The sequence below is a fragment of the Grampus griseus genome, assembly GCF_964374135.1.
Source record: "Grampus griseus genome assembly, chromosome: 19".
In the NCBI taxonomy this organism is placed as follows: Eukaryota; Metazoa; Chordata; class Mammalia; order Artiodactyla; family Delphinidae; genus Grampus; species Grampus griseus.
The window spans coordinates 57,837,240-57,864,767 of record NC_139013.1 but is presented as its reverse complement, the minus strand read 5'-3'; the positions used below and the strand labels follow the sequence as shown (position 1 = coordinate 57,864,767).

The 27,528-nt window shown below is 63.2% G+C and overlaps 2 protein-coding genes across 4 annotated transcripts; one reads left to right on the top strand and one right to left on the bottom strand.

The window, feature by feature from the left end:
• Nucleotides 1–905: 905 nt before the first annotated feature.
• TRAPPC2L (trafficking protein particle complex subunit 2L) lies at nt 906–5,334 on the bottom strand. The gene is made up of 5 exons (XM_082676712.1): nt 5,277–5,334; nt 3,398–3,570; nt 2,163–2,250; nt 1,946–2,025; nt 906–1,113 (listed from the first exon to the last, which is right to left on the bottom strand). Exons 1-5 carry the CDS (start codon nt 5,307–5,309, stop codon nt 1,068–1,070), a joined length of 420 nt encoding a protein of 139 aa, XP_082532838.1. The 5' UTR covers nt 5,310–5,334; the 3' UTR covers nt 906–1,067.
• Nucleotides 5,335–5,509: 175 nt separating this feature from the next.
• Nucleotides 5,510–26,936, top strand: GALNS (galactosamine (N-acetyl)-6-sulfatase). 3 transcript variants are annotated; one of them, XM_082676388.1, is made up of 14 exons: nt 5,510–5,688; nt 11,442–11,565; nt 12,353–12,427; nt 12,936–13,038; nt 15,480–15,623; nt 16,390–16,456; nt 16,558–16,664; nt 16,913–17,052; nt 18,599–18,702; nt 18,984–19,120; nt 19,706–19,808; nt 22,764–22,885; nt 23,460–23,577; nt 26,022–26,936. In XM_082676388.1, exons 1-14 carry the CDS (start codon nt 5,572–5,574, stop codon nt 26,106–26,108), a joined length of 1,548 nt encoding a protein of 515 aa, XP_082532514.1. In that variant the 5' UTR covers nt 5,510–5,571; the 3' UTR covers nt 26,109–26,936. The 3 variants fall into 3 exon arrangements, with proteins under 3 accessions (XP_082532514.1, XP_082532513.1, XP_082532515.1); XM_082676387.1 differs by having other exon boundaries at nt 16,537–16,664; XM_082676389.1 differs by lacking the exon at nt 5,510–5,688 and adding an exon at nt 11,174–11,261 and having other exon boundaries at nt 16,537–16,664.
• The last annotated feature ends 592 nt before the right edge of the window (nt 26,937–27,528 follow it).

Below are 27,528 nucleotides of genomic sequence, written 5' to 3'. Positions count from 1 at the left end.
CACTGAGACCACACAGAGCAGACTGTGTAGGTGCCTCAGGCCCAGGAGGGCCTCTTCCACTTCAGAGACGCCGTCACCAAATGACAAAGTGCACTAGAACCTGGGTCACCTGATCCCAGAAGGGGCCGTGGCCTCAATCATGGTCAGTTAGAACTGTGATCAACCTTGACTGAGCAGGCTTCTGGGCAGCAGAAGGCGGAAATCTGATGACATCAGCCCCTCCTTCCACAGCCTGCCCAGGGGCCTGGGGTCAGCAGGGAAGGGGGCTGCTCTCCAACACCCACCTGGCCCCCGGGCCCTCAGGAACCTCAGGGCACTAACAGGCAGGAGGGGACTCTTGCACTTTGCTCATTCGATGCCCAGCAGCAGCTGATGAAGACGCTGTAGTTACACGGTCTCGGGAGGGTGGCCTTCCAGGGCCGGGCCAGACCAGAAGGAGGAAGGGCCCTCCCGCCGGGGGAAGGTATGCAGGCCATCCCACGTGCCCCTCTAATCCGGCTCTGGGCACAGAAGGCCGACCCCTCCAGATTAGCCCACCTGCTGAGCCACTGGAGGGGGCGGCCGGCCCACGGGTCCTCTGCCCCTCCCTTCGCAGCCTCTTCTGGGCTCCAAGCTCTGAGAGCTCCTGCCACCTGGCTCCCCCTGCCCCTTCGTGCCTAGTGGGGACAACAGCTCCTGCTCTGTTTGGTCCCTGATCTGCTCTGTCCCTGGAAAGTCCACATAAACTCCTTCCTTTTGTTTTTTGGCCGTGCCGTACAGCATGCGGGATCTTAGTTCCCTGACCGGGGATTGAACCTGCGGCCCCTACAGTGGAAGCGCAGAGTCCTAACCACTGGACCGCCAGGTAAGTCCCTAAACTGTCTTTAGTTAAACCTTCTGCTGACGCAGAAGGAAAAAGCCAAACCTGATCTCACAAGACCTTTAGTCAACAGGCACCGTGCATGAGGCCCTGCCCCCAGCGGCACATCCATGACACCCAAGAGGAGACAAGTGGAAATAAAGATACATCTGAACAACACAGTTATGCACAGAACGATTCCTTCCAGCCACGGGCTGCAGAGCTCTCCTCAACAGACCTGTATCATCATGGACGTCACCATGCCATCAAAGGCCCTGCAAAGAGAAACAGACAATCAGAGAAGCAGACCCAGGCCCTCCATCCCTGGCTGGCAGAGATGTCAGTCTCTGAGGTCCAGGTGAGTAAAACTGGCTGAGGCCAGGACATGCATGCCGCCACATCAGGCGGTGAGAATCTGAGTGTCCCACCTCATTCCTGTGCGGTTTCCCACGGTGCTGCCCTTGCTGAGTCTCCAGGCGGGGGGGGAGAGGGGGGGCACCCAGGATGACCCAAGACACACTGTCACCACTGAGGGAAGGCACCATAGGAAGGGGTCATCTTCCCTGGCTGGGGTCACCTGCCGGCTACAAGGAACCCCTTGGGAACTGTGTCTGGGATGCAGGGAATTCCCAGAGCAGGTTTGGAGCACGTGCTCGTGAATGCTTCTTTGGGAAGCATCATTGTGACATCCAGATGTTAGGTCTGTGTTTACCTGAAGGCTATTTGGAAGACACCTGCAACCTAATGTCCTAATCGTCTAAGTTCAATGTCAAAGACAAAATCGGGCAGCGACAGGAGGACGTTTTCTCCCGGAGGCTCCTGTCCACATGCCTGGGCCCTCACTGGGATCTGGGGAGGCGCCCCAGGACCTGCTGGGCCGACCTGGGAGACCAGATGGGCAAGCTCTGCAGCCCCCGCGCCCCAACTCCCCTTCTCCTGATCTGGAGATCCAAGGAAGAGTTTGTTTGGAAAAACAGGGTTCTGCCTCTTCAGAATGGCTGCCTTAGACGGACAGTGCCCGTCGCTTATAAAGGCCTTCCCTCCCTGCCTCTCAGAATCGCTGCCTCCCAGCAAGGCGGGGGCTACCCGAGCAGGCGCCACGCCCACCTGGACTGAATGCGGTCCCCCGGGTTATAGAAGGGGTTGCACATCACGTCTGTGTAGGAGCTGTGCAGCTTCCGGAACATCTGGAACAAGAACCAACAACGTGTTTAATTCCCACGTGCAAGTACACACAGCTGCTGCCACGCTCGGGCTTCTCAGCGTTTCTGAACAAAGACGGAAAACCGAGCGGCCAGGCGCGCCCACCGGCCCCCACACTCACACTGCGAATCTCGTTGTCTCTGAGCGCCGTGTTGGAGGAATCTACCACCATGACAAACTTCACCTTGGAGTTGGTCACGTAGCCGTAACTGCACAGCTGGTTAGGGAACACGCTCTTAACACGGGGACTCTGTGACAGCCCCAAGCACGGCATCACCGTGCAGAGCCTGTGAGAGGAAGGCCATCTGTGCATGTCCTCCAGCTGCTAAGCTGCTCTGCAGAAGCATGACACCTGCATCACAGCAAGTGCCCCAGGCTGGGCCACTCCCACAGTGCCAAGAGGACAAAGGACTGCAGCAGGTGTGACTGGACACTTCCTTAGACAGCTCTGGTGTTTACTGGAGAAGCAAAGGGCACGGAGCTAAGCCTATCATGACCCAAGCCCCGGGGCAACCTGCCCAAACCCTGGGGCACCTCGCCTTCTCTCTGCAACAGTTCCCAGCTGGGAAGGGTTAACTGCAAGACCAGAGGTTGCACAAATGAGGCGAATCCTGCCTAAGGTACCCATACCTCTAAAGGCCACTCCATCTTGCGGAACAGTGGCTCCGGGCAGTGACACTGGGCGAGCTCGTTACTGCTTGTGGGAATGTCTTTGAACTCCATAGGTTTCGAGCCATTTGTCCCAAGGACTGGTCAAGATCTTACAGTGACTGGTGGGGCCGGGCCTGGCAAAGAGATGAGTGGGGACTTCCCTGGTGGTCCAGTGGCTAAGACTCCACGCTCCCAATGCAGGGGGCTGGGGTTCGATCCCTGCTCAGGGAACTAGATACCACATACTGCAACTAAGTCCACATGCCGCAACTAAAGATTCTGCACGCTGCAAGGAATATCCCACATCCTGCAAGTAAGACCCTGTGCGGCCTAAATAAATAAATACTAAAAAAAAAAAAAAAAGATGCGTAAACAATGACCCCTTGCTCAGGAGGTGGTGGCCCCACTGAGACGGCATGAAGCCAGAGAGTCCCCAGTTCCTCCACAAACCCAAAGGACAGGTGGGGACTGTCACAAGGCAATTCAAGCCTGGCTGCTCCCACATTATCCTCCTAATTAAAGAAAGAAGGGTGTGAGGTCCTAAGTGTCCTCAAGCTGCTCTAATTCCCCACTGGCCAAAAGCCCGCATCTTTTTTCTTTTCAAGTGATGTTACGAGATGCTTTTCAAGGGGACCTAATGCTACAGCGCACCCTGCGACTGCAGGGAATCCCCAGACTCGAAGCCACTGCCAGGTGCGAGGATACACCTTGTAGTCCTCTGTGGGGTACAGCAGGCCCAGGTAGAGCTCCCTCTGGTCCACCAGGGCCTTCCCCATTGCTGAGATCTTCTCGTCCACCACGTCCAGGGACGTGTGCACCATGTAGTGAAACTTGAGCTCGTTCTCCGTGGGGACACTGCGGATGTAAAGAGGGTAATTCTGCAAGAAAAGGATGACGGCGGCTGAAGTGACAAGGATCCACCCCATGTGCGCTGGCCTGGAAAACAAGGCCACGGGGCACTCAGGAGGGCAGATCAGCCAAGTGCCAATTAGCCATGGAATACGCTCTCATTCCCCAAAACCCACTGATTAATCCTCCAAACTGGGACTTCCCTGGTGCCGCAGTGCTTAAGAATCCACCTGCCAATGCAGGGGACATGGGTTCGAGCCCTGGTCCGGGAAGATCCCACATGCCACAGAGCAACTAAGCCCGTGCAACACAACTACTGAGCCTGCACTCTAGAGCCCGCGAGCCACAACTACTGAGCCCGTGTGCCACAACTGAAGCCCATGCGCCTAGAGCCCGTGCTCCCCAACAAGAGAAGCAACCCGCTCTCTGCAACTAGAGAAAGCCCGCGTTCAGCAAAAAAGACCCAAGGACGAAAACCCAACGCAGCCGAAAATAAATAATAAATAAATAAATAAATAAATAAATTTTAAAAAATCCTTCAAATTGCCGTGGGCATTGCCTTCAGGGCACCCAATCTAACCTGAGGAGGTTTTCATACTGTCTGCAAAGGGGCATGGGTAGGATGGGCAGAAAAGAGAAGACGCCTCTGAAGTGGGTCTGAGCGCAGCCTGTCACTCACGTTCTGAGCAGGGCCCCATCCTAGCACGTGCCCTCCTCCTGGCCCCGTCATACTGGCTGTTTCCCAACACTCCAGCTCCTGCAGTCTCAGAGGCACTGGCAGGCTCCCTCTAAACCCGTCAAGGGTTGTCTCAGCCCTCCATCTCTGCAGGGCCATTTCCGAGCAGCCTAACCCTGGAGTTAACAGCGCCTTCCCAGGCTCCCACAGGCCTGGCACTGCACAGATATAGTGTACACAACGCTGTCCCTACCCTGATGGAGATGACAGATGAAGGAGACAGTCCACAAACCCACCAACAAATAACGCAGCAAGTGATAAGACGGAAGTCAGCGTAACAAGAGCTTCACGGGAAAACCGCCGCAGAAGCCTAGTCTTCAAAACGCCGGGGCGGACACCACGGCTCCGTGCAGTAGGAGCGCGTGGATGGCCACGCAGCCCAATCTCAGGATTCAGAAAGAGCTTTCTAGAGAAAGTGAAATCTTCGGTGGCCAGTGGAGGGGACAGGGGTGGGGGAGAAGGAGGAAGGGGTTCCAGGTGCAGAGGCCCAGACGTGAGGGAGCAGAGCCTGCCGGGGGAGTCCGTCAGCTGGAGTGGAGCGTGTCTGCGGTACGGGGAGGGGATTATTCGGACATGATCCTACGGCAATGAGAAGCCACTGTTGAGGCTTCCAGGCAGAGGTGTGCAACGGTCTGACTTGTGGCTGCTGAGCGGAGAGGAAACAGTCACTCGTCCGGGGGTCGACGGCCTGGCCGTTGGGAGCGCGCGGCCGAGCAGGATGGACAGAAGTGGACGCCTAGACTCGGTAGCAGGAAACCACAAAGCCCGCGGACGGGGGGCTGGGCGGAGCGGCGGCCCGCACGGAAGAGGAAGACCCGGCCCGTGACGCTTCGGCAGCGGCAGGTGCAGGTCTGGGCGGCGCCTCCGCCGGGCCCGCCCCTGGCCACCTACGCTCGGCAAAGCCCCCGGGCCCACCCTCCGGAGCCCTTGGGGCAGGGAAGGAGGGGAACCGGAGAGCTAGGCTGACGCTGCAGCGGGCCTGCCCGGCGGAGTACGCACCTCCTTGGCGATCACCGCTACGCAAACCGCCATCTTGGGAGCCCGACAGGCCGCGTCACGTGACGACGACGACGGTAATGCGGCCGGCTAGGCCCCGCCCCACCCGCCTGTCACATCCCTGTCACTCAGCCGGTCTGACCCCGCCCCACCTCTCATTCTGTCGGTCAGGGCCCCGCTTCTCCTGTCACTCAGCCGGCATGGCCCCGCCCCATCGCCCAGCCGGAAGGGTCGCCCGCTTCGCCGGGCCGGGCCGTTCCCGCCGCTCCGGGGCTCGGTGGCGCTCGGCGTGGTTGCCATGGCGGCGGTTGCTGCGGCGACGAGGTGGCGGCTGCTTCTCGTGCTGAGCGCCGCGGGGCTGGGGGTCACAGGCGCCCCGCAGCCCCCCAACATCCTGCTCCTGCTCATGGACGACGTGAGTGCGGGTGTGGGCCGGGCTCCCGGGAGGACTGCGCTCGGGCGGGGTTGGGGGCGGCCGGCGGTGTGGGGGTCGCGCCTGGCCCTGCAGGCCGCAGCCTGGCTCGTGGGTGAGGGTGAAGTGAGGTGTAGTGTCCAGGCCGGGCCAGGAGAAGACCCTCCTGTCCTGTTCCCTCCCCCGCTCCTTCCGCTGCCCCTCAGGCGTGCTGCGATGCTGGCCGCGTGAGGACCCCCTCCGCAGGACCCCTGCTCTCGCCTGCCGCCCCCCACTGCTGGGGGTGTGGGTGGCAGGGAAGCGGTGCAGAGCTGGCTAAGACCCCGGCCTGCCTGCCCGCCCTGGAAGTCGCCTTCCCCGCTGCCTTTGGCCTGCTGGACCTGCCCTGGGAACCGGAGGAATGTCCCCGGATGGGTGTGTGTGTAGCCCCAGGCCACCCTGGTCACAGCGGCGGCCAACCCTTCCCACAGAGCCGTGCTGTTCGCGCCTCCTTTGCGACTTGGTCCCTGTGCTCCTTCCCAAGGAAGCGGGACTGTATTTGGGGGGCACTTTTTGGGGAGTGAAATGGAGGCTCTGGAATCAGGCCCTGTGGGGCGTTGGGGTAAAGTGGGGACGCAGGCAAACCTGGGTTCAGGTGCCTGCTGCCCCTGAGCTGTGGGGAGACCGCGGCCCTTTGGGCCTCCCCTCCGCCCCGTCCTGAGGGCTGAGGCAGTGCAGAGGGTCCTGCATACGGCTCCTAAACCCTCGAACCCGGAGTGATACCAGTGTCTGTAGGGGGGGGCCCTGGATGGCTTCAGGGTGTGGTCGCCAGGAAGGCCAAGGCGTGACTGGAAGGTTAGGGCTCCAGGTCGGTGTACACGTGGAAGGGCTCAGAGAGGGCAGGGAAGTCCACCCGACACCTCACCCTGTTGTCCCTGAGTTGTATCCTTGATAGTAAACAGGTGATAGTAAACACAGCGCCACCCTGAGTTCTGTGAGCCGTTCTAGCAAATTATCCAACTTTGGGAGCAGTGGGGGTGGGTTGTGGGAGCCTTGACTTACAGGAGCCCCAGGATGTGGGCCTGGCATGTGAAGTGGGGGCAGTCTTGTGGGGCTGAGCCCTTGACCTGTGGGGTCAGATGCCAGGTCCAGGTAGGTAGTCAGACGGAGCTGAATTGTTGCACTCCCAGCCGGTGCCCAGAGGCCAGAGAAGTAGTTGCTGTGGTCACGCACCCACACACACTTGGTGTCAGAAGTGTTGTGAGTAAAAATAGCTCAAAGTTCCCCAAAAGACCAGCAGAGACACTCCCGGGAGCCTTTGGACCAAGGCCACGGGCCTCACGTGGCTGCTGGGCGGTCCTGGCTGGTCGGAATTGCGAGGTGCTGTGTGTAAAAAACACGCTCGGATTTCAAAGACCTAGTACAAGAAAAAGACATAAAATATATCTCATGTAACTTTTTTATTATGAAAATAATTCTTTATTACAAAAAGTTACCAACATTCAAATAAGCCGGAAAAGATCGCAGAAACCCGCCCATGGTGGCTCCGCCCAGAGGTGACGCAGACCGTGCTTCTCTCTACCCGTAACTGTTCAGACACGAGGGCTTCCGCAGGGACCCGGAAGCTCCTCTCCTCCGGAGCCCGCCCCAATGGCTGGTACGGAAACTTTGCTCGTGACGAACACGTGGGTCTTGGAAATGCTCGCTGTGTCAGCGGGTCAGCCTTCTCAAAGCTGAGGTTCCTGGGCAGGAAGGCTGTTTAAGTACATGAATTACTGGGGCAAGCAAGGCTTTGCTGAGCACTTAGCCTCTCCGATTTCTGCCCCTCCCTTTCTCTCCAAGGTGACAGTTCATTAGTGAAGGTCGATGCTGCAGGCTGGTTGAGATGGTCGTTTTCTGGATTTATGGGGCTACAGAAAGTACAACCTGTGCCCACACCCACCTGTTTCTCTTTGCCCGTTACCGGGGCCGCTGGGCTCTGTCGGAGGCCCTGAGTGGTGGAGGGGGACCGGCACTGGGCACGTCTCACTCGAGGGGGGCTGACCCAGGGGCCCGTCTGCCTGGGTGCCCAGGGTGGGTCCAGGAGACAGGAACAGTGGGCCAGGAGGCCCCAATGCCCTGACTCTCCTCTGTGGCTTCCTCCTGTGACTTTGGGGTTCTTTGGCAGCTGAAGCCCAGAGAAGTCGGGGAGACCTCTGTCCTGGTCAGCGCATGACAGGAAACACACTCAAAGCGACTTTAGCAGAAGTGGGGGCCGAGGCTCTCCCGACTAGACAGGCTTCAGGCCCCCCAGCTCTGCGTCCTCACCCAGGCGGTCATCAGGCCTGGCAGGAGGCGCAGGCCCTGGTAGGCATCAACTTGTGGAAGAATTTAGAAGAGGCTGAGAAGCTCCATTCTCTAAGGCTGATGGGTGATGGGGCCGGGGCGCAGGGACAGAGCTCCCTCCTGCCCGGCTGGGCCCGAGTGCCGTCTGTGTCTCAGTTCTTTACTTGTAAAACAGGACTAAGGAGGACGCCCTGGGGCTACTGGGAAGGGTAAGGCCAGGCTGCACAGAGGCCAGCCCCTGTGTGCCCACGGTGGGCCCATCCAGCCAGTGCCCCCGCCCTGACCCTCCAGGGCCTCGCACACGAGTCGATGTGGACACACGCACGGGTAATAATCCCTCGTAGCTGTGTGTGGCCCCTGCATTGCCCAGAAGTCTTTTTTTTTTTTAATTTTTATCGGAGCGTAGTTGCTTTACAGTGTTGTGTTAGTTTCTGCTGTACAGCAAAGTGGATCAGGTGTACGTATACATACATCCTCATTTTGGGATTTCTTTCCCGTTTAGGTCACCAGGGAGTACTGAGTCGAGTTCCCTGTGCTATGTTCTCATTAGTTATGCCCAGAAGTCTTGAAGTTCCCACCGAGTAATGGCAAGGCCGAGGCCAGGAGGAGGACCATAGGCCCGGGTTCCAGCTGCCTTGGGAGCGCGGGTGGGCGATCACGTGGGAGAGGGGAGACATCCTTCACACTCTGTGGGAGACCCTGCCCAGGGTGCCGTGGAGGACGGTCTCATGGAAGCCGTGATAGCCGTGCAAGGTGGATGTTAACATCCCTATTTTTATAGCCAAGAAAGCCTACCGATAAGTGATAATAGAACTTGATTCAGCAGGAAGGAGCTAACACAGCAGGCCAGTGACTGCAGGCCTCAGAGAGGCTCACCTGTAAATAGGTGGGCCCTTGGCCGCCATCTGGGAACTTGGATTTGGGGAGTATCCCAGCATTCCCTGTGCCTAAACTGTTTATGCAGACGTGCTGAGGTGCTGAGCCCCACCTCCCTCCTGGGAGGCTGGGATTTGGGTGGTGCCAGTGGACCCAGCCCCTCTGCCTCTCTCTGCTCCTCCTACCTGGCCTGTGATTGAGGGTCGGCAGCCCGCCTGTGCCCCGTGGGGTGCGGGGAGAGGGGGCAGCAGGGAGAGGCCTGGAGCCTCAGCCTCGTGCCTTCCACTCCACTTCCTGCCCCTGTCGGCCACACTTCCCTCCAGGGGCAACTTTCATTCCAGCTCCTGTTGTGGTGAACGGAAAAGCCTTTTCAGTAATTTCAAGATAAACTATCTCCAAAGGGACTCTATGGCTGGAAGGGTCTTTGAGAACACACTGCACAGTCCAAGGGCAAAAGCCCCCAGGCAGCTCTGGGACCCGAGTGTCAGGATGGGCCGAAGGCCGGGAGACGAGGGGACGTGTCCCCCTCCTGGCTCTCCCTGACGGAGAGGGCGCCGTGTGAGCTCCTGCCCAGTGCAGGGGGCATGAATGATGACAGCCAGACCACACACCTACCTGTGACCATCCCGGGCAAACCTGCGTGCTCGGCCCCCACGTGTGACCCAGGGCTCCCCGACCTTCGTGCGCGCCGGCCCCGCTCTCCCCAGCGTCTCCGTGCAGACCTGCCGAGCCTGCTGTGGGCTGGCAGGCCGTGGCCCGTGAGTCTGGAGAGCTTTAAGGGGCCCCAGAGAGACAGGCACGGCCAGGCCTCTGCAGCACCAGGTGCCTGCGCTTTTCCAGCGGCACTCTACGGAGACGTAGTTTCCACCATGCACAGTTCACCAGTTAAAGGGCACAATTCCGCGGTTTCTAGCACCTTCACAGCGTCGTGCAGCTGTCACCACGGTCAGCTGTAGGTCATCTTCATAACCCCGGTAAGAAGCCCCGTCCCCGCCCTCCCCCCACTCCACCCCTCCAGGAGGAGCGGCCGGTGAAGGAGAGCCAGCTTGGAGGGGGCTGGCGCGTCTATAGAATCCAGAGGGGAAGCAGGGCCGCGCCCGCCAGCAGCGCCGAGGGGAATCAGTTTGTCGGGGTCACTCCTGCCCCACGCCGCTGGCCGCAGAAGGATGCGTTGGGTCGTAGAGCGAAGTCACGTCCCGTTGCCCTTTTCAGGTATTTTTTAGCGCTTTATGATGAAAGTTGTCGAACACCCGTGCGGCTGAAAGGGTGTCGCAGTGCGCACCTGTCGCCCCGCCTGGACTCTGCCTGCTCTGTCTCGCATCTGTCCGTCCGTCCGTCCGTCCCCCGTGCTAACCCACCTCACCACCTGGCGGGTTTTATTTCGGCACAACGCACATAACAAGAATTCACCCTTTTAACATTTTAAAGCGTGCAGTTCGGTGGTGTTTAGCACGTGCGCCGGCTTGTGCAGCGCCCCCATCCGGTAGCTGAGAACATCCCACCCCCCGAAGAGAAACCCCTTTCCCACTGGCAGTCACTCTCCTCCCCCTCCCCCAGCCCCTGGCAACCACCCCCCTGCCTTGTCCCCGTGGACTTGCCTGTTCTGGACGTCTCACATCCATCGTACACCCTGCGGCCTTTTCTGACCGGCTTCTCAGCAGCCTGTTTTCGTGAGTGTCAGCACCTCGTTCCTCTTTACGGCCGAGTACTGGTCCGTAGTGTGTGTATCAGGTCCCTCGTGCCTAACAGGTGGCCACAGACTTGGTGCCTTGGAATAGGAATCTGTTTCCTCCAGTCCTGGAGGCCAGAGTCTGAAATCAAGGGGCTGCAGGGCCAGTCTCTCTGGAGGCTCCGAGGGAGGGTCCTCCCTCCCCTCCATCTCCCGGGGGCTCCTGTGCTCCTTGGCTTGTGGCTGCAACCCTCCAGTCTCTGCCTCCGTCGTGGAGGCCTGGCCTCTCCTCATGTGTCTGTCTTGTCTCTGTGTCCCATCTTCTCACACGGACCCAGTCACTGGATTTAGGGCTACCCTGGTCCAGTGTGGTCTCATCTTAGCTAATTACGTCCGTATTTCCAAGTATGGTTACGTTCTCCGGTCCTGAGTGGACGTAAACGGGAGGCTGCTGTTCACCCGGGTCCTGGATGGATGGACCACATCTGTCTACTGTTGATCAGTGATGGACACAGGCTGTCTCTTTTGAGCAGTCGGGAGTCCTGCTGCTGTGGACATTCGTGCGGCGCCTGGGTGCCGGCCGGCCCAGTTCTCGGGACAGCGAGCTCGGGAGGACCGCGGGCCTCGGGGCCTCACCGGGTTAGCTTCATGGGGCCTGGCCACCATCTTTAAGTGTGAATTCACACCGCAGAGTAGGACGGCCTTCTCGTCTGTGCAGAAGGCAGAGGTGTGTGTCTTGGTGCCGGTGCCCCGTGAGCACGTGGGGCCAGCGTCGGGGCCGGGAGGAGGTGGGCGCTGGGCATCTGCACCGGGGAGCGCTGACCGCGCACCTGCCGCACTTGGGGTGCGCTGGGGGCCACGGCTCCGGCTACATTCTCATCCCACCTGCACACGCTCTTTCCTGCAGATGGGGTGGGGCGACCTCGGGGTGTACGGAGAACCTTCCAGAGAGACCCCGAATTTGGACCGGATGGCTGCGGAAGGGATGCTTTTCCCGAACTTCTACACGGCCAACCCCCTGTGCTCCCCTTGTAAGCCACGTCCTGCTCAGGCCACCAGGGGGTGGGGCCGGGCGTAGGGCATGGCTCCCCTTGTAAGCCACGGCCTGCTCAGGCCACCAGGGGGTGGGGCCGGGCGTAGGGCATGCTGGGCGGGGGGACACAAGGGGGGCGGGCACGGAGCGCGGAGACTGAGGCGCGGTGGGGAGGCGGGGAATGTGTAGGCCAGGAAGGGGCACGGGGTGCGGGCACAGAGCTCGGGGGTGGCAGCCCTGACTTGGGTGTCGGCTCCACCGGCATTTCCTGCAAGGGGCAGAGGGCTGGCAGGCGGGCTGCGGCCTCTTCTGTCAGATCCTGGTGCTTGGGAGCACCTGAGCTCCATGCTCTGGGGAGCGCGGGGCCACCAGGAGCCACCAGAGGCCACCAAGTGCTCGGAGCCTCTGCGGGCGTTTGAGGCCCAAGCGGCCGCCTCGGTGCCGGCGGCTGTTCACTCGCGGAGCTGAGTGTCGCGGCTGGTCCGGGGGAGGTGCTCAGCCGGGGAAGGGATCGCCAGCTGGGGGGGTAGTGGCCTCGCAGGGGGGAGAACCTCTGATCTGGAGGACGAGAGGCGACCCCGCAAGGGGCGGCACCTGAGGAGGCCTGTGGGCTGTCCCGGGAGCTGGAGAGCGAGCGAGGGGGAGCTGCGTCTGGCCCCGCTGCTGGTCTTTGCGGAGCTGTGCTCCCACCTGGCTCTCAGGTGGCTGCCGGGGACTCGGGTACCACAGGGCTGGTCTCGGGCGGCACGCGTGACCCGTGTTTCTGTTGTGTCCCCTCCGCGTAGCCAGGGCGGCTCTGCTCACCGGACGCCTGCCCATCCGCAGTGGCTTCTACACCACCAACGGGCACGCGAGGAACGGTAGGCTGTGCCCTGGGGCAGAGGGAGGGGGCGTCTGTCACCTGTCCTCTCTGGTGACCTGGCTTCTCCTGGGCGCACTTGTCGCCCAGGGTTGAGGCTTCTGTCTGGGTCGTAACTCATGTTAAAACAGAATGCAGAGCTTCCATCGGAAACAATGTGTTTTGGGCGAATGGGGAGGACGGTGAGGGTGGGGCTGGCTCCCCCCCTGTCCCGGGGGCGGGGGCGGCCCGGCTCTAGGTGGGCTCCCCGACCAAGTGGGGCTTCAAGGGGCCCTTGGAGAAAGGTGTGGTCTCAGAGCCCGAGTTCTGGAGACGCCAGGGGCAGGCCCTCCCCTGACCCCTGACCCCTGACGTCCAGACCCCCTCGGGGGCACGTTTGCCTGTTCGCTCTGGTAATGGTGCTGGCTGTGATGAGCGCCGGAAGACCTGCAAAGTGCCCGGGCGGTGCTGCCCCGACCAGGGCTCTGCCGCTCGACCCTGCCGGGTCACACGGTGCATTGCTCCACCAGCCTACACGCCACAGGAGATAGTGGGCGGCATCCCGGACTCAGAGCTCCTGCTGCCGGAGCTGCTGAAGGAGGCCGGCTACACCAGCAAGATCGTGGGCAAGTGGTGAGTCCCACATCTGCCTGCTGGGCTCACCCAGCGGGTTCCTTACTCACGTTGCCCAGTGGGAGCCCCTCGGGTGGGAGTAGAGTCCTTGAATTCCAGGTCCGCTAAGATGTCCAAAGCATCCTTTTAAAAGCTGCTGTGGCCGTGCCCGTGGGACCTCCCGTGGTGAGGCTGGGGTGGTGGCTGCCACGGCAGCACCAAAGGAGCCCTGTTATTGCACACGCGTGCCGTCACGATGACACGCCAGCGAGCAAAGCGGCTCTGTCTGGTGATGAAACCAAGAAGCAAGCAGGGGATGGGGACGGTCGTGTGGTGTGGAATCATCGGGATCAAGTGATCGTGAAAGATCACGTTGTCACACGCGTGTCGCGCTGTACTCCCCGGGAATGCCTGAATACGCAGCCCTAGAGGTTGATATGAAGGTCGGATGTCCTCTCTTTCCTCTGCCGCGTGTTGGAGCCCTTGGAGACCAAGCCTGCTTCCTACAGGAAGCCTTCCCTGACTTCCATCCCTGATCGTCTCTGCTCGGCCGCTGCCGTGCTTTGGACCCTCTCGCCTTGACCCCTCTGGCACTCACCACCTCGAGGGCAAGCACCTCATCTGCGCCCCTTGGGGACCACTGCCCCACGCAGTTGATAGTCCTAGTGATGGGGGATCTGCAGAAACCGGGAGAGGAGTCCTCAGGGAACCCGAGGACCTGGAGGCTGCTTCCTCACCCCCGAGAGGGGCTGGCGGCTGTCCTGCTGGCCGAGCGGTCGAGCCTGGAGGGGGGGGGGCTGCACAGCAGAGCTGACGAGGGTGCAGGATGTGGGAGCCTGCAAGGCCCAGCAGTGCCGGGAAGGCCCGGGAGACGGCGGTAGGGCGGCTACGAGGCCCGCCGGGGCCGTGCCAGGGCTGCGCCCGCAGAAGGAGGAGCCCCTGCGATGACCGGCGCTCTCTGCCCAGCCTGGCGGCTCTGCCCCGGTCCAGGGGCCTCCCGTTCGTGGTCACTGACAGGGCAGCCAGAGCTGGAGCAGGAGCCTGTCCCCACGAGCTCCGGAGATGGGCGGACTCAGGAACAGGAAGGGACGCAGCAGGGCCTGGAGAAACAGCTGCATGGACTCAGGGAGGTGGACGCAGAGCTGGTGGACCAGCCGGGGTCAGGGCGGCCATGGCCAATGGGATGACGGGCTCTGGGAGGCCCGGGGCAGGAGGCTCGGTCCCTCCTCTGCCAGGTGGGTGTGCTGGTCTCAGCAGGGTCCCATCAGAGCCGCAGGGGGTGTTGGTGGCCGTGGCCGTGACTGCCTGACAGCCAGCCTCGGGCCCCAGCACCACGGATCCGGATTTTGTCAGCCTAACCAAGGCCTGGGATGGATGGAGCCTGGACTCCCGCGAGAGGCTGCCCTGAGTCCCAGGGGCTCGACGTGCTGTCACTCAGCTCGCTGGCAGGCAGTACTGACCCCGCAGCTGCCCTGGGACCAGCACTTGGAATCGACAACTTCACACGAGCCGGACCTTCGTGGGTGTTTCTGTTTCGTGAAGGCCGTTTGGGCTGAAGGATGCAGGACGAGGAGTGTCACACCCAGCGGTGTCCAGCATGGAGGGGGCGTCATAGCTGCGGGCCCAGAGAGGAAGCACGGGGCACAGCTGGCTCTCCTTTGCGGAGACAGCGCTCGGGGCAGAACCCGTGCGGGTGCCCCCGGCACAGGGGCTCCAGGAGCCGGGCAGCCATCCGGCGGAGGCAGAGTGTTTCGGGACCAGCAGGGGGCACCGAGAGGTTCACTTACCGGCGCCCAGACTCCGCTGCCGGCCAGCTCAGTTCCGGTCCCATCCTGCCCAGCTGCCTCGGGCCGCATCCACCTGACTGAGTGAGCGAGCTGTGCGGCAAGCTCACGGTGACGTGGAGTCGGCCTGGCCTGGTGCAGTCCCCCAGCGCTGCGCCGGCGATGCTGGCCGCGAGAGGCTTTCTGCAAACGTGACCCCAAGAAACCTGTCTGCTTCCCAGGGAGGAGGAACCTCACCCCGAAACGCCTTCTCTAAGCTGCGCCTTCTCAAGAGAGACCCTCCCACTGGCGAGAGGACCCGACGTGATGCACTCGCGGGGAAGGGGCTCCCGGGTGGGAGCAGGGGGCGGGTCCGAGCCCGGTAACAGCTGGGCCGTTGCCCTGCAGGCACCTTGCCGTGTTATCCTCTCGTCCCGTCCGGCTCCTGCCCAGGGCGCCGGGGCAGTGAGCCGTGCTCATGGGACCTGGTCACCGTCCCCATGTGCGCCCCTCGGTTGTTGCCTGAGTGGACCGTGCGGGCAGGGGGGCCAGGCCACGGGGCACCCGGGCTCAGCACACCCTGGGGCTGGCTGGAGCCTTGTCTCCTGAGCTGTTCTCTGAAAGCGAGGGTGTTTGCTTCCCGGAGCTCCGGGGCGCCCGTGCGGCGGTCCCTGAAGTGCCCCGGGTTCCTCTTTCTAGGCATCTGGGCCACAGGCCTCAGTTCCACCCCCTGAAGCACGGATTCGATGAGTGGTTTGGATCCCCCAACTGTCACTTTGGACCTTACGACAACAAGGCCAGGCCCAACATCCCTGTGTACCGGGACTGGGAGATGGTTGGCAGGTAACAGGCCCCGCCCACTGCTGCTGCCCACCCGCCAGCTCCTCGTCCTGCCCAGACCTCGTGCTGTGACCTCTGACTTACAAGAGCCCCGCGTCCGGGGGCTTCTGACTGTCTCAGGAAAGGTGCTGGGAGCCCCGGATGCTCCCCAGAGCGAGGCGCTTCACCCGGCTTCCGGGCTTTGGGCCCCGTGCCCTGAGGGGGCTACGCTCTGCACGGTCAGCTTCGCTCCGAGCCGCCGTCTGGGGGGCCGTCGGCTGCAGGACCGACCTGGTCTGGCCATTGGGTGGCTGCAGGCAGGCCTTGGTCTTTCCTGTCTGGCCTAACTTCCCTTTCTTCCTTTTTAAGTTATTTTTGTTCTGGTGGAAGCGCAGTACACGTCACTGGACCACAGAGCTGGGCCAGCATTGCTGAGGTGTAGCTCACCCAGCACCCCCATCCCAGACCGCCTCCGTCACCCTAGAGAGATGCCCACACCCGTTAGCCGTGCCCTCCGTGGCCGTGGACTGGCCACTTCCTCTCGCACCGTCCTGCCTGTTCATTGGCGGGGCTGCCCTCCTTCTCCCAGATGGTGGGGTCACCGGGGCACCAGACTCCACCCCAGTGGGTCCCCGACGGGCCTGGGCGCTTCCAGGCTCCGGTTTTGTCCCTGACGTGAACGTTTCCGTCTCTCTTGTAAACGAGGCCCCTGACTTGGCCCCGGAAATCGGGGAGGGGGGGCTTTCCTGCCCTGAAGGCTGACTTCTGTCTGGATCTGTACTGTTTTCAGATTTTATGAGGAATTTCCAATTAACCTGAAGACCGGAGAAGCCAACCTCACCCAGATCTACCTGCAGGTGACGACCGCAGGGGCTGGCCCGGCTCTGGGGTGGGAGGTGGGCCTGGGGCGGGGAAGACGGTGTGTGCGTCTCCTCAGGAAGCGCTCGATTTCATTAAGAGGCAGCAGGCAGCTCGCCGCCCCTTCTTTCTACACTGGGCCGTCGACGCGACACACGCGCCTGTTTATGCCTCCAGGCCTTTCCTGGGCACCAGCCAGCGAGGGCGGTGAGTCCTTGGGCATGTAGACCTGGGCCCCGGGGCGGGGGGGTCAGCTGTGCTTGGTTGCCACCAGAGGCTGGGCCCTCGCTACCACTGTCAGCTGTGCACAGAGGGAAGCATCTGTGCCTCTGCCCCGATTCCGTCTGAAACTTGACTGGAACGCCCCCTCCTCGTCCCTCCCTGAGGTTCGGCTTCGGCCGCCCTCTGGTCCCGGAGGCCGCCGGCCCCTGCTGACCGCTCCCTCCTTCCCGCAGTTACGGGGACGCCGTCCGGGAGATTGACGACAGCGTCGGGAAGATCCTGCACCTCCTCCGGGACCTGAGCATCGCAGAGAACACCTTTGTTTTCTTCACGTCCGACAACGGCGCTGCCCTCATTTCTGCGCCCAGACAAGGCAGGTGACTTGAGCAGATGGGGCTCCACCCGGGGCCCCCCAGCAGCCCCCCACCGGGCCGAGTGTGAAGGGCTCAGCCTTGGGGAGGGAGGGACACCGGCAAGCGCCCCCCAGGTCCAATGCCCCTCTTCCCCACCGCCTGGCAGGTGCCTGGTCAGGAGGGAGAGCTCGGTGGGGCAGGCGGAGGCAGAGGCTGCGGCCCTCACCGCGTCCTGCCTCTCTACTGGCCAGCCCTCAGCGTTTCCGTTCTGATCTCAGCTGTAACACGGTGGCCGTTGTGACTGGACACGTCTACCCCTTTTTCTGTGTTTGGGGGCCTCCCTTCCCACGGGGGCGATGACCCTGCAGCAGCCAGGCCCAGGCTTGGCGCCCACCCCGCCCCTCGGAAGTGCCCCCCCAGGCCTCGTGGTGGGTGGTGTCGGGAGGGAAGGGAGCGAGCCCCCTCCCCTGCAGTGCCGGAGCCCCTGGCGCAGCGCGGGGGGCCTGCTCACTCCCCCAGACCCTCCGTCTGTGTCCCTGCCAGCCTGCAGTCCTCCTGAGGACCCTGGCTCTAGGCCTCTCAGGCCTGAGGCTTTTCCACCTTGCGGAGCTGGAGCGACTGGCGTTTCACAGTCCTATGAGGGTTTCACACCCCCGTGGTGATGTCTCTTTTTCCCTTTCTTATTAAAAAGGCTGGGCCCCAGGAGGGCCCTGAGTCACTCAGACAGCTCTGGAAGGAAGGCCACAGACAGCTGGAAACCCCACAGGGCCGGGCCTGTCTGGGGAGGCACTGGGGGACCTTACAGCCACGTGTCCTGGGGGCAGAGGGGCCCAGGGATCTCCAGGGACAGGAACAGCGCGACTGGCTTCGGGCCGAGAAGGAGCTGCAGAGGCAGAACAAGACAATGAAAATCCATGTACCCACCCCCAGCTGGAGAGACAGGAGCAGGAGAGAAGTAGGCCCTCATTGGCCTCTGGCCTGTGACCCTTGCTGTCCCTGTGCTGACCAGCAAGGCCCATGCTCAGGGGTCCCTCCCTCCATCATGGCAGCGAGCCGGGGACGTGCGATTCGTCAGGACCGGGCTGTCTGCCCTCGGCACCGCCCACAGCTGGGTTCAGGGACCACTTGCTCAGAGCAGGGCGTGTCAGAAACACGGGATCTGCACCCCCAAACCCCAGGCACACAGGAGCTGCTTGTGCACAGTGACATTTAGGGAACCTGGCACCTGCCAGGCCCGGGGTCGGGACTGCGTCTTAACGTTTCCATGTCTTTCACTAACACGTCCATGTGCTGTGTGTGTGTGCGTGGTCGCGGTCTGTGGGGGCGTGACCTTATGACCACAGCTCTAGGTCAGAGCCATCTCCAGGCGTTCCGACCTTGAACTTGAGGCCTGAACCCCAGGGCTGGTCCTTTGTCTCCACAACGGCCTCAGTGCCTCAGTAATGTCACCTCCAAAGGGCCAGGCAGGGAGCCAGGTGGACAGATGTGTCCCGAGGGCGAGTGCCCGGCACGGTGTGTATGGCCCTGGGGACTCAGGCACGTGGTCTGATGGGCGACTATCCCCAGGTGGCAGCAACGGCCCCTTTCTGTGCGGGAAGCAGACCACGTTTGAAGGTGGGATGAGGGAGCCTGCGATCGCCTGGTGGCCCGGGCACATCCCTGCCGGCCAGGTGAGTCAGAGCCGGCCTTGTGCCAGGCCTGCAGTCATCCTGGGGCGTGAAGCCTTGGTCCCCTCTCTGGCCTGCTCCCTGCGCTCGTTCTGCCACGCACACGTGTCATCGGGCAGGGAAAGCTGCTATTCTGCGTGTGTGGACATGCTGCGGGATGTGACCGTGCGCGTGTGTGTGTGCACCTGTGCGTCAGTGAGCACGCCTGGGGACCTGGCCCCTGGCCGCCATCTGGGCAGGGCAAGGCGGGCATCCTCAGCGCGTCTGGGCCACGTCTATTGCAGGTGAGCCACCAGCTGGGCAGCATCATGGACCTCTTCACCACCAGCCTGTCCCTCGCAGGCCTGGAGCCACCCAGGGACAGGGCCATCGACGGCCTGGACCTCCTTCCCACCATGCTCCAGGGCCGCCTGACAGACAGGTAGGTTCCCGCCAGGCACTCGCCCCGCCCGGCGCCCCGCAGCTGGCGCTGGGGCCGAGCTGGCTGACAAAGCAGGTGTCCTCGCCCAGGGGGAGGTGAGACCCGGGGGTCTTGGCATGAAGCGCTTGGTGGGGTGGAGAGGCCTTGTTCCTCCCTGCGGCGTCCCTCACCCTCTGCCCGGCCCCAGCCTACACCCAGCTCCACGCCGGGACGCTGTCCAGAGGCAGTTGCTCCAGCTCAAGATCTGCTACTGTTTTGCTCAAACAAAATGAGTTTCCCAGGCTGCCGTGAAGGGGCGTGGACTCTGAAGGGTGTATAGTGTAACCAGAGCAGGCTGATGGCCAGGAGTGGACGGCTCACCGTCTCTTTTCTGTCTTGAAACCTGGCATGAGAGCTTGCTACCCCTGGCGGGGGTGGCAGGGGGTGCCAGCCGCCATGCTCGTCCCCACAGGCCTGCCTGCCGTGCCCGCGTGCTACCCCCTTCCTCCGCCGCCAGCCTCCCCAGCACCGAGGATGAGGGGCGGCCAGGGGGCCCCTCCACAGCCCGGGGACCCTTTCAATTGACGCCGCCTGTCCCCCTGACAGGCCGGTATTCTACTACCGTGGCAACACGCTGATGGCGGTCACCCGTGGCCAGTACAAGGCCCACTTCTGGACCTGGACCAATTCCTGGGAGGAGTTCAGGCAGGTGAGGCGGTCCCGGCTCTGTGAATGCCTCATCCCTCACGTCCCACCTTGGGGAGGCCTCTGTGCCCCCAGCTCACGTGCTGACCTGCTGTCAGGGACTTGGGGGTGACGAGCTGTGGCCACAAGGACAGCACCCACCCTGGCCCGCGCCACCCAGGCTCCGGAGACGAGCCTCAGGGCCGCTCAGCCCCAAACCCGGGTCAGATGCCTCAGGGGCCCAGGCAGACCCAGCACCTCCCCCGCCTCCCCTCCCGTCCACCCACTGGCCCGGCCAGGTGCTTGGCGGTCCCCCGAGACGCTGTCGCCATGTTTGCTTCCCCGTGTCCACCCCCAGTCCTGACGGTGGAGTGCCCCTGCCAGGCCCGAAGCCCCACTCGGCCCTCCCAGCTCGTGGCCGCCCACCACCTCCTCTCCGCGCGCCTGGGCCGCCCCCGCTCGCCCTCCCCCAGCCAAGCCTGTGCCTCCCCACGTCCCGTCACTGCTGAGCTGTCCTGAGCACCCGGCACCCCGACGGGCAGGGCTGCGGCTGGCTCGCCCTGAAGATGCCAAGGGGCCGAGGGCCTAGGAGCGCCGCCTGAGGGCCCCTGGGGACAGCGCGGCGGCCCTTGCCCCTCCCGGGCCCTCCCCACCCCACCCCGGAGGGTCCCCGTTGCGTCCAGCTGCACGGGTTCGCTGGCATTCTGGAAGCCACCGCTCGCGCACCGTGGGCTGTTGGGCCTCTTGAGGGCAGGTGTGGTCAGCCCAGCCTCCACCCAAGCCGGAGCCCACAGGGGCTGGGGAGCCTCTTCGAGCCCCGCATGTCTGCAGGCAGCGGGCAGCCAGCTGCACGGCCTGTGCTGACTCGAGTGCGTTCACGGTGGGGCCGGAAAGCGTCAGGAGGCCCCCTCGGCGCGGCGGGGACACCTGAGCGCAGGGCTCCGCGGGGGGCGCTGCTTCCCTTTCCCAAGGGTTATCTGTGGGGCTTCTGGTTAACGCGCAAAACTGCCGTCTCTTCTCCAAGGCGCGCAGGCGTGCAGGCACTGGGGGGTGCCCCCTGCGGTGGGTCTGCACGGTCGCAGTTCCATTCAGATGCTGGGGGCGGGGGGAGGGGGCCCCACACGCTGCTTTGATGGCCCCTCTCCCTGCAGGGACCAGTAAGGCGGAGGGGGTGTGTGCAGTCGGGAGGGGCCCCAGAAACCACGACAGCGGCCTTGTGGCCGTCGACAGCTCCCTGAGCTCTGTGGAGACTTGCCTTCCAGGCGATCAACACGTGAGGGGCAGCCTTGTCTGCAGGCTGGGGGCGTGGCTTAGCTGAGGAGGTCAGGGGTCCCCAGGTGCAGGGTTCGCCCGAGGGGACCTTGTTAACTTCCCCCTGTACCCTTGTCTGGGGCATCTCCCACCCCCTCGACCCCCCGACCCCCCAGTGCCTGTGGGCCCACCTGCCCGCGTCCTGACCAGGTACCAGAGGCGAAGGAGGAGTGAGCCTTCTCCCTGTGCCAGGTCTGGCGCCGCCATCACCCCCAAGCCCGTGGCCTCCCCTCAGGAGGCGTCTGAGGCCCGGGGGACCGAGGCAGGAGGGAGGGCCCGTGAGTCCATGGGACCTTCTGCATTTCTGGACTAAATCCACGAGCGTTGGCTCAAGGGCACGGCTCGCCCGCCCCCCTCCTCTTTCCCGTCCTCCCAACGCCAGTGCTGTGCTGGGGCAGGGCGCCCCGCGCCCCCTCTGCCTGGCTGGGCTGCGTGGGGCTCAGCTGCGCTGCCCCTGGGGCAGGTCCTCCCTCCCGAGAGTGGCTGTGAGAGGAAACTCCTGCACGAATTAGCGGCGTCTTAATCAAATAGCTGATGATTTGCTTCCAAATGGTAGTTCGTGTTTTCTGTCTAGACTTGGGTTCTTCTCCATTAACTGCTCGGCGTTTTTATGCTAAACGTGGTTGTTTCTCCCACCGTTAAATCCACTTTTGTTCTCCAGCTGGTCTGCTCCCAGAAGGTCAGAGGTCACTTACTTGGGACCCACCTGGGTGTCCGTTCTCCACAGCTTAGATTGCAGCCGCTGACTCGGGTCTACAGCTCAGGGCAGACGACTGGGACTTATCTCGCTCCTCACTTCCCTGCTCTACTGAGAAGCAGGGTATTCACTGCTCCACTGCCGGGCTGTCCAGGACAGACCCGCGGGTGCTGGGAGGGTTGCCGTCAGGCTGCACCGCTGCCCGCAGGAGAGGCAGGAGGCACGTCTCTGTCCCCGGCCCCGTTTTAAGGTTAATGGGCCCCGCCACGGCCCCGCTCCAGACCCTGTAAACAGTGTCCCATGATGCCTGGAGACCAGTGCCCAGCTGCTTATGGGGCCCTGAGGTCCCCAGTGCTTCTGGGGTGGCAACCCTTGGCCTCGCCCCACTCTGCCCAGATGGCAGCAGGCCTTTCCCTAAACCAAGTCAGGGAGCCCCGGGGGGGCAGCCTTCAAGCCTGGGGGACACGCTGGCGCGGGAACCCCATCTCACGCACGCGTCAAAGGCTGAACCCCGAGGGCAGAGGCCTCCTGGAGGGCGCGGAGCGGGGCTGCACACCTGAGCCTTGGTGGAGAAGACGCTCCGTCTCCTGTTAAGGGTGGGGGCCGTGCGTCCGGGTCCCCTGTGTCTCCTCTGGCTTTCAGGCCTGCGGTCCCTCCTCCTCAGCTGGCCAAGGAGTCTTGGAGGAGTGCCGACCGCTGCGCACCTCGTCTGCTACGAGGCAGATAGGGTGGACGTGAAAAGCTCTGCTCTAGAAATTAGATAGAAGATGGACTGAAATATTTTAGAGACTCACCACCCCCTCCCCCAGGAAAGTACTGAAGCCCTAGGGGACGGCGCACGGGGCCGATGGCACGCAGCCCGGGGCTGGGTGGCAAGCAGGCTCCGCCCCACAGCACGGCATCCGCGGTCTTGCTGTGCTCGCCCGCTGCGAGCCCCGCACACGTCACCTGCGCTCCGGCCTGTCGTTTCAGGGCGTGGATTTCTGCCCTGGGCAGAACGTGTCAGGGGTCACCACCCACTCGCAGGAGGAGCACACTAAGCTGCCGCTGGTCTTCCACCTGGGACGAGACCCCGGGGAGAGGTTCCCCCTCAGGTGAGCCGGGGGTTACGGGGCCCCAAGTCCCCTTGTGGGGCGAGTGCAGCCGACTGAGCAGGGCGCCGAGGGCCCGGGAGCCACGCGGTCTCAGGGCGTTTGGGGCAGGACCAGCCTCTCCGAGAGAGATGAACGGGGGCAGGAGGATTAAAAGGGACCCTGAGAGAGGAGAGATCGGGCGCGGCCAAGCCTGTGCAGCTCAGGGCGCCTGCGATGCCGGGCGGTGCCCCGGGGGTTCCTGCAGGCAGCAGGCTGAAGGGTCACAGCTGCTGTCCTGGGCGTGACGTGGCTCTGCCTGAGCCCTCATTTGCTGGGTGGTTCCCAGGGTGCACGCCTCTCGGGGAGGGCGGGCGGGACAAGGTGGGGGCCCCAGCTGCTCTTCCCGCCTCTCAGGGAGGGCGGGCGGGACAAGGTGGGGGCCCCAGCTGCTCTTCCCGGGAGGCTGCTGGATGGTGACCCCGGGGTGGGGGGCTTGTTCCTCAGTCTCCCCCCCAACCCTGGCCTACCTGGGTGGGCTGCCCTACTTGCTCTGTCCCTCCCTCCACCTCGGTGACCTGGTGCCCCTCGCCTGCAGCATTGCCAGCACCGAGTACCTGGATGCCCTTCGCCAGATCACCCCGGTTGTCCGGCAGCACCAGGAGGCCTTGGTCCCCGGACAGCCCCAGCTCAATGTGTGCAACCGGGCGGTCATGGTAAGTGGTTCGTACGTGGGCTGTGGGGGGCATCCCAGGGCCATGTGAGTGCTGACTGGTCTGCTGCAGGCACGAACCCCACTTCCCTCCTGCTTCTCTGTCTCCGAACTCACAGGAGTGGCAAGGGGTCGCTTGGTACCTCTGCAGGTGCAGGACGAGCCAACCCCATGTGGGATGTGGGTGTTGAAAGGCTGGGCAGATGGCCTGGGGTGCAGCAAGCCCATGGGCCACCTCCGAGCACAGCCTCCTCCAACTCCATGGGGGCTCACCCACAAGTCTGTCCCATAACTGGGGAGTCTGTGTGGCTCCCTGTTCCACAAAGATGGGCAGTCTCCCGTCCCCGCGGCAGAAGCTCCGGCAGCACCCCAAAACCCGCAGAGCAAAGCCAGTAGCTTAGACTGGCTTCCAGCCCGTGAGTGCCCCTGCCCCACACACCCCATTCCCCAGACCCACCTGGCGGTTGTGAGGATGGCTAAGCCCCTTGAAGCTGCGGGCGCGGCCGGGCCTGCGGAGCCGCTGCCTCGAGCCAGGAGGTGACTGAGCGTTGCCGGGTGGCTGTGATGGGTGCGCGTCATGATGACGCACGGGTGTTGGGAGCATTCCCTAGCGGTGAGGTGTAGCAGGGGGCCGGTGGCCTTGGGGGCGGCCGAGGGTCGTTGGCCAGGGCCAGTGGGGCAGCCTGGTCGCTGTTGTCCACATCTGGGGCTCACAGGGGAAGACATTTGGGGCGGGGGCCAGCAGGGCCTCCCCCTTCCCTTGGAAGGACGCCAGGCTGGCATTCCGGCCTCTGGACTCAGCACTGGAGCAGAAGGGCCTCCCTGGCTCAGGACCACTGCGGCCCCTCGGGTCCGAGGAGCCCCTGGTGCCCCCTGCAAACCTGTCTTGTCCTCTGTGACACGGTGCTGTCCGCACGCCAGCACGCCATCTCCTGTCACGCCTGCCCTGTGGGCCGAGTCTGCAGGTAGCAGCCGTTGCCTGGTGGCTCAGAGACCAAAGGGGTCTTAGTGACGGTAGGGGAGATGGGGAGGGACTGACTTGGCCGGGGTGCTGCCGCCACCTGCTGGGCGCGGCAGGAATTGCCGAGGCTCGGCCGACCCCGTAACAGGAGAAAGCAGGGACCCCCGCCCCAAGTGAGCTGAGGACCCCGGAAGAGCGTGGCTTGGCCTCAGACTCTGAAGCGAGCACTGCCACCAGAGAGGTGCATGGACTTAACAGTGTGTGGACGCGTGTGGACGCGTGTGGGCGTGTGTGTGTGTGTGTGTGCGCGCGTGCAAAGCCCTCCCCCGTCCCCGCACTCTGCCTGGGCCCCGCTCGTCCAGGCCAGCGGGTGAGGACTCTGGGTAGCGACCCCTGCTCTTGGGACAAGAGCAGCCCGGGCAGCCCGCCTCCCTGAACCCCCAGGCTCACAGGTTGGGTGCAGAATCTGTTTTCTGCAGGCACCTGGCCCCTTCCTCTGCTCTGCCTCAGAGGTTGGGAGCTGCTTCCTCATCTAACCCTGGCCCTGCCGGGCGGCCACTTGATGCTGTTCAGGGCAGGGGAGGGCTTTACCTGCGGTTCTCACTGGCGCTGATGTTCTGATTCAGACTCAGGCCCTGGCAGGGGCGGTAGTAGGGGGAGTGCCCCCCACAGGGTGATTAGGGGGATGGGTACACCTCCTGGGTGAGGCGACACGACAGCGCCACAAAGGCTCCCTCTCAGGGGCATGAGTGTCCTGTTTTTTTTTTTTTCTTGTCTTGTTTTTTAAAGGAACATTTATTTATTTATTTATTTATTGGCTGTGTTGGGTCTTCGTTGCTGCGCGTGGGCTTTCTCTAGTTGCGGCGAGCAGGGGCCACTCTTTGTTGCAGTGCACGGGTTTCTCATTGCGGTGTCTTCTCTTGTTGCAGAGCACAGGCTCTAGGCGCGTGGGCTTCAGTAGTTGTGGCACACGGGCTCAGTTGCTCCGCGGCATGTGGGATCCTCCCAGACCCGGGCTTGAACCCATGTCCCCTGCATTGGCAGGCGGATTCCCAACAATTGCACCACCGGGGAAGCCCGAGTGTCCTGTTCCGCTGCCGGGAAATCATGGCCACACAAAGGACGTCAGCCCATGAAGGTGCAGCCAGGAGAGCCTGTGCTGAAGCAGGCCAGCTCTCCCTGGGGCACCAAGGCCTCCACCTGTAGAGCTTACCGGGAGGCCAAGGTTGTGTGGGCAGTTAGCGGACTGTCCCCTTCAGTGACAGGCAGGCCCTGTTAATACCAGGCTGCTGTGGGGCAGTGTCTCCTGTGCCGGCCCCAGGCCTTGAGTTGCCTCCGAGCCAGGTGGAGACAGGTGATTCCACACTGCAGCCACCCATTGCGGTGGGGCAGGTCACAGGCCTGGGCAGGGCAGGAGTCTGGAAAGTGCTGAGTCCACAAGTGCTTGGAATAACTGCATGTCCCCTTTCTGAACTCTCATTACCCAGAACTGGGCGCCCCCGGGCTGCGAGAAGTTAGGGAAGTGCCTGATGCCCCCGGAGTCTGTCCCAGAGAAGTGTTCCTGGCCCCACTAGCACCGGCTTGGGCTCAGGACAGGAGCCTCCGGGCTCCTGTGCTGCAAGAGCCCCCACTCCCTCTGCCCTGGCTGCTGCCAGACGGACGGCACCTGTAGCCAGCCGCAGGACCTGCAAGACTACGCAGCCCGGCCCTGGAGTCAGCTCCCAGCCCGCCGGGCCTGCCTGACGCTACAGCCGCAGGCTCACATCAGCCCCTGAACCGGAGGCTGCCTGCCTCACGTCCTCCGCTCTGCTGCAGCTACCTCCCAGCTGCCTCTTCCAGGGCCTGAGCTCTGCCCAGGACCCAGGGGCCTCACTCGCCGTGGCTGCCCCTGCGGTCCCCTCAGGACTTCAGCCCTGGAGTCAAGGGCGGCCGTGCCAGTCCTGTGTTGCCCCTTGGCGCTGTGCACAGGGGATACCCCAGCGCCCCTCCCCCGCGAACTCCCCCCACCATGGTCGAGGGGTGTGAACATGAAGGGGGAGGAGGCCAAGGGCCTCCCTGTCCCGGAGGAGCCTCGACAGCCGAGGCCTCCCCAGTCCAGCGCGGACAGCTGAAGCCACCAGCGTCCCTGGAGATCAGGACTCCCAACCCCAGCACACTGTGGGGCCCGCCTGTGCTTCAGCACTCCCGTCCTCGGGCCCAGGGTGGCAGCGCTTGAGGACGAGCCCATTCACCAGCGAAATCAGGAGAGCCTGAGCAGGACTGTGAACGGCCTCCAGGGACTTCCCCTTAAGGCTCGTGGGTCGTTTCCATTGTGTGGAGTTTCCACTCTGCAGACTGTCACACCAACTCTGTACTGTTGTAAGACTTGGGAAATTATGAAGAGAACAGGTTTAGAATAAAGTAACAGGCATTTTAGCCTTTTGTTTTTAAATGAAATTCTATTTGGGGGAATAAGTCCCCCCTGGGTACCACGGTGGGGGCTGGAGTGGGCCAGGCCAAGCATTCCATCACTCCCTCTGCTGCCCTCCCCCAGCAGGTCCCGGGGGAGCCAGGCAACAAACTCCTGGGCTTCCGCCTCTGGCTCGCCCCCCCCCCCCCCCCGGCCGTTGGTTCTCTGAACTGCTCCCTTCCGGGCCTCTGCACCGCACTCCTGCTCGGAGTCCCTCCTTGCTCCGGTCCTCAGGCACTGGCGCGCTCCTGGGGAAAGGGCCAGGCTGTGTGTGTGCGCCGTGCGCCCCGTGCGCGCGCTGGCCCCCTCGCACCGCGCTGCAAGAGCACGGCCGAGACCCGCCGGGGAGGGAAGAAGAGCGGGCGAGGCAGTGCGCGCCGCCCGAGGCCTGGGGTCCCGGCCACAGCTGCGCCGAAGACCTGCGGGCGCTCTCGGCTCGGCCGAACCGGGCGAGGATTTCCCCGACAGTCCGGCCGGGGCTGCGTAGACGCCGTACTCCATCAACCCTGACTCGCACCTGGGCCCCGCGCGAACGTCCTTGAGGC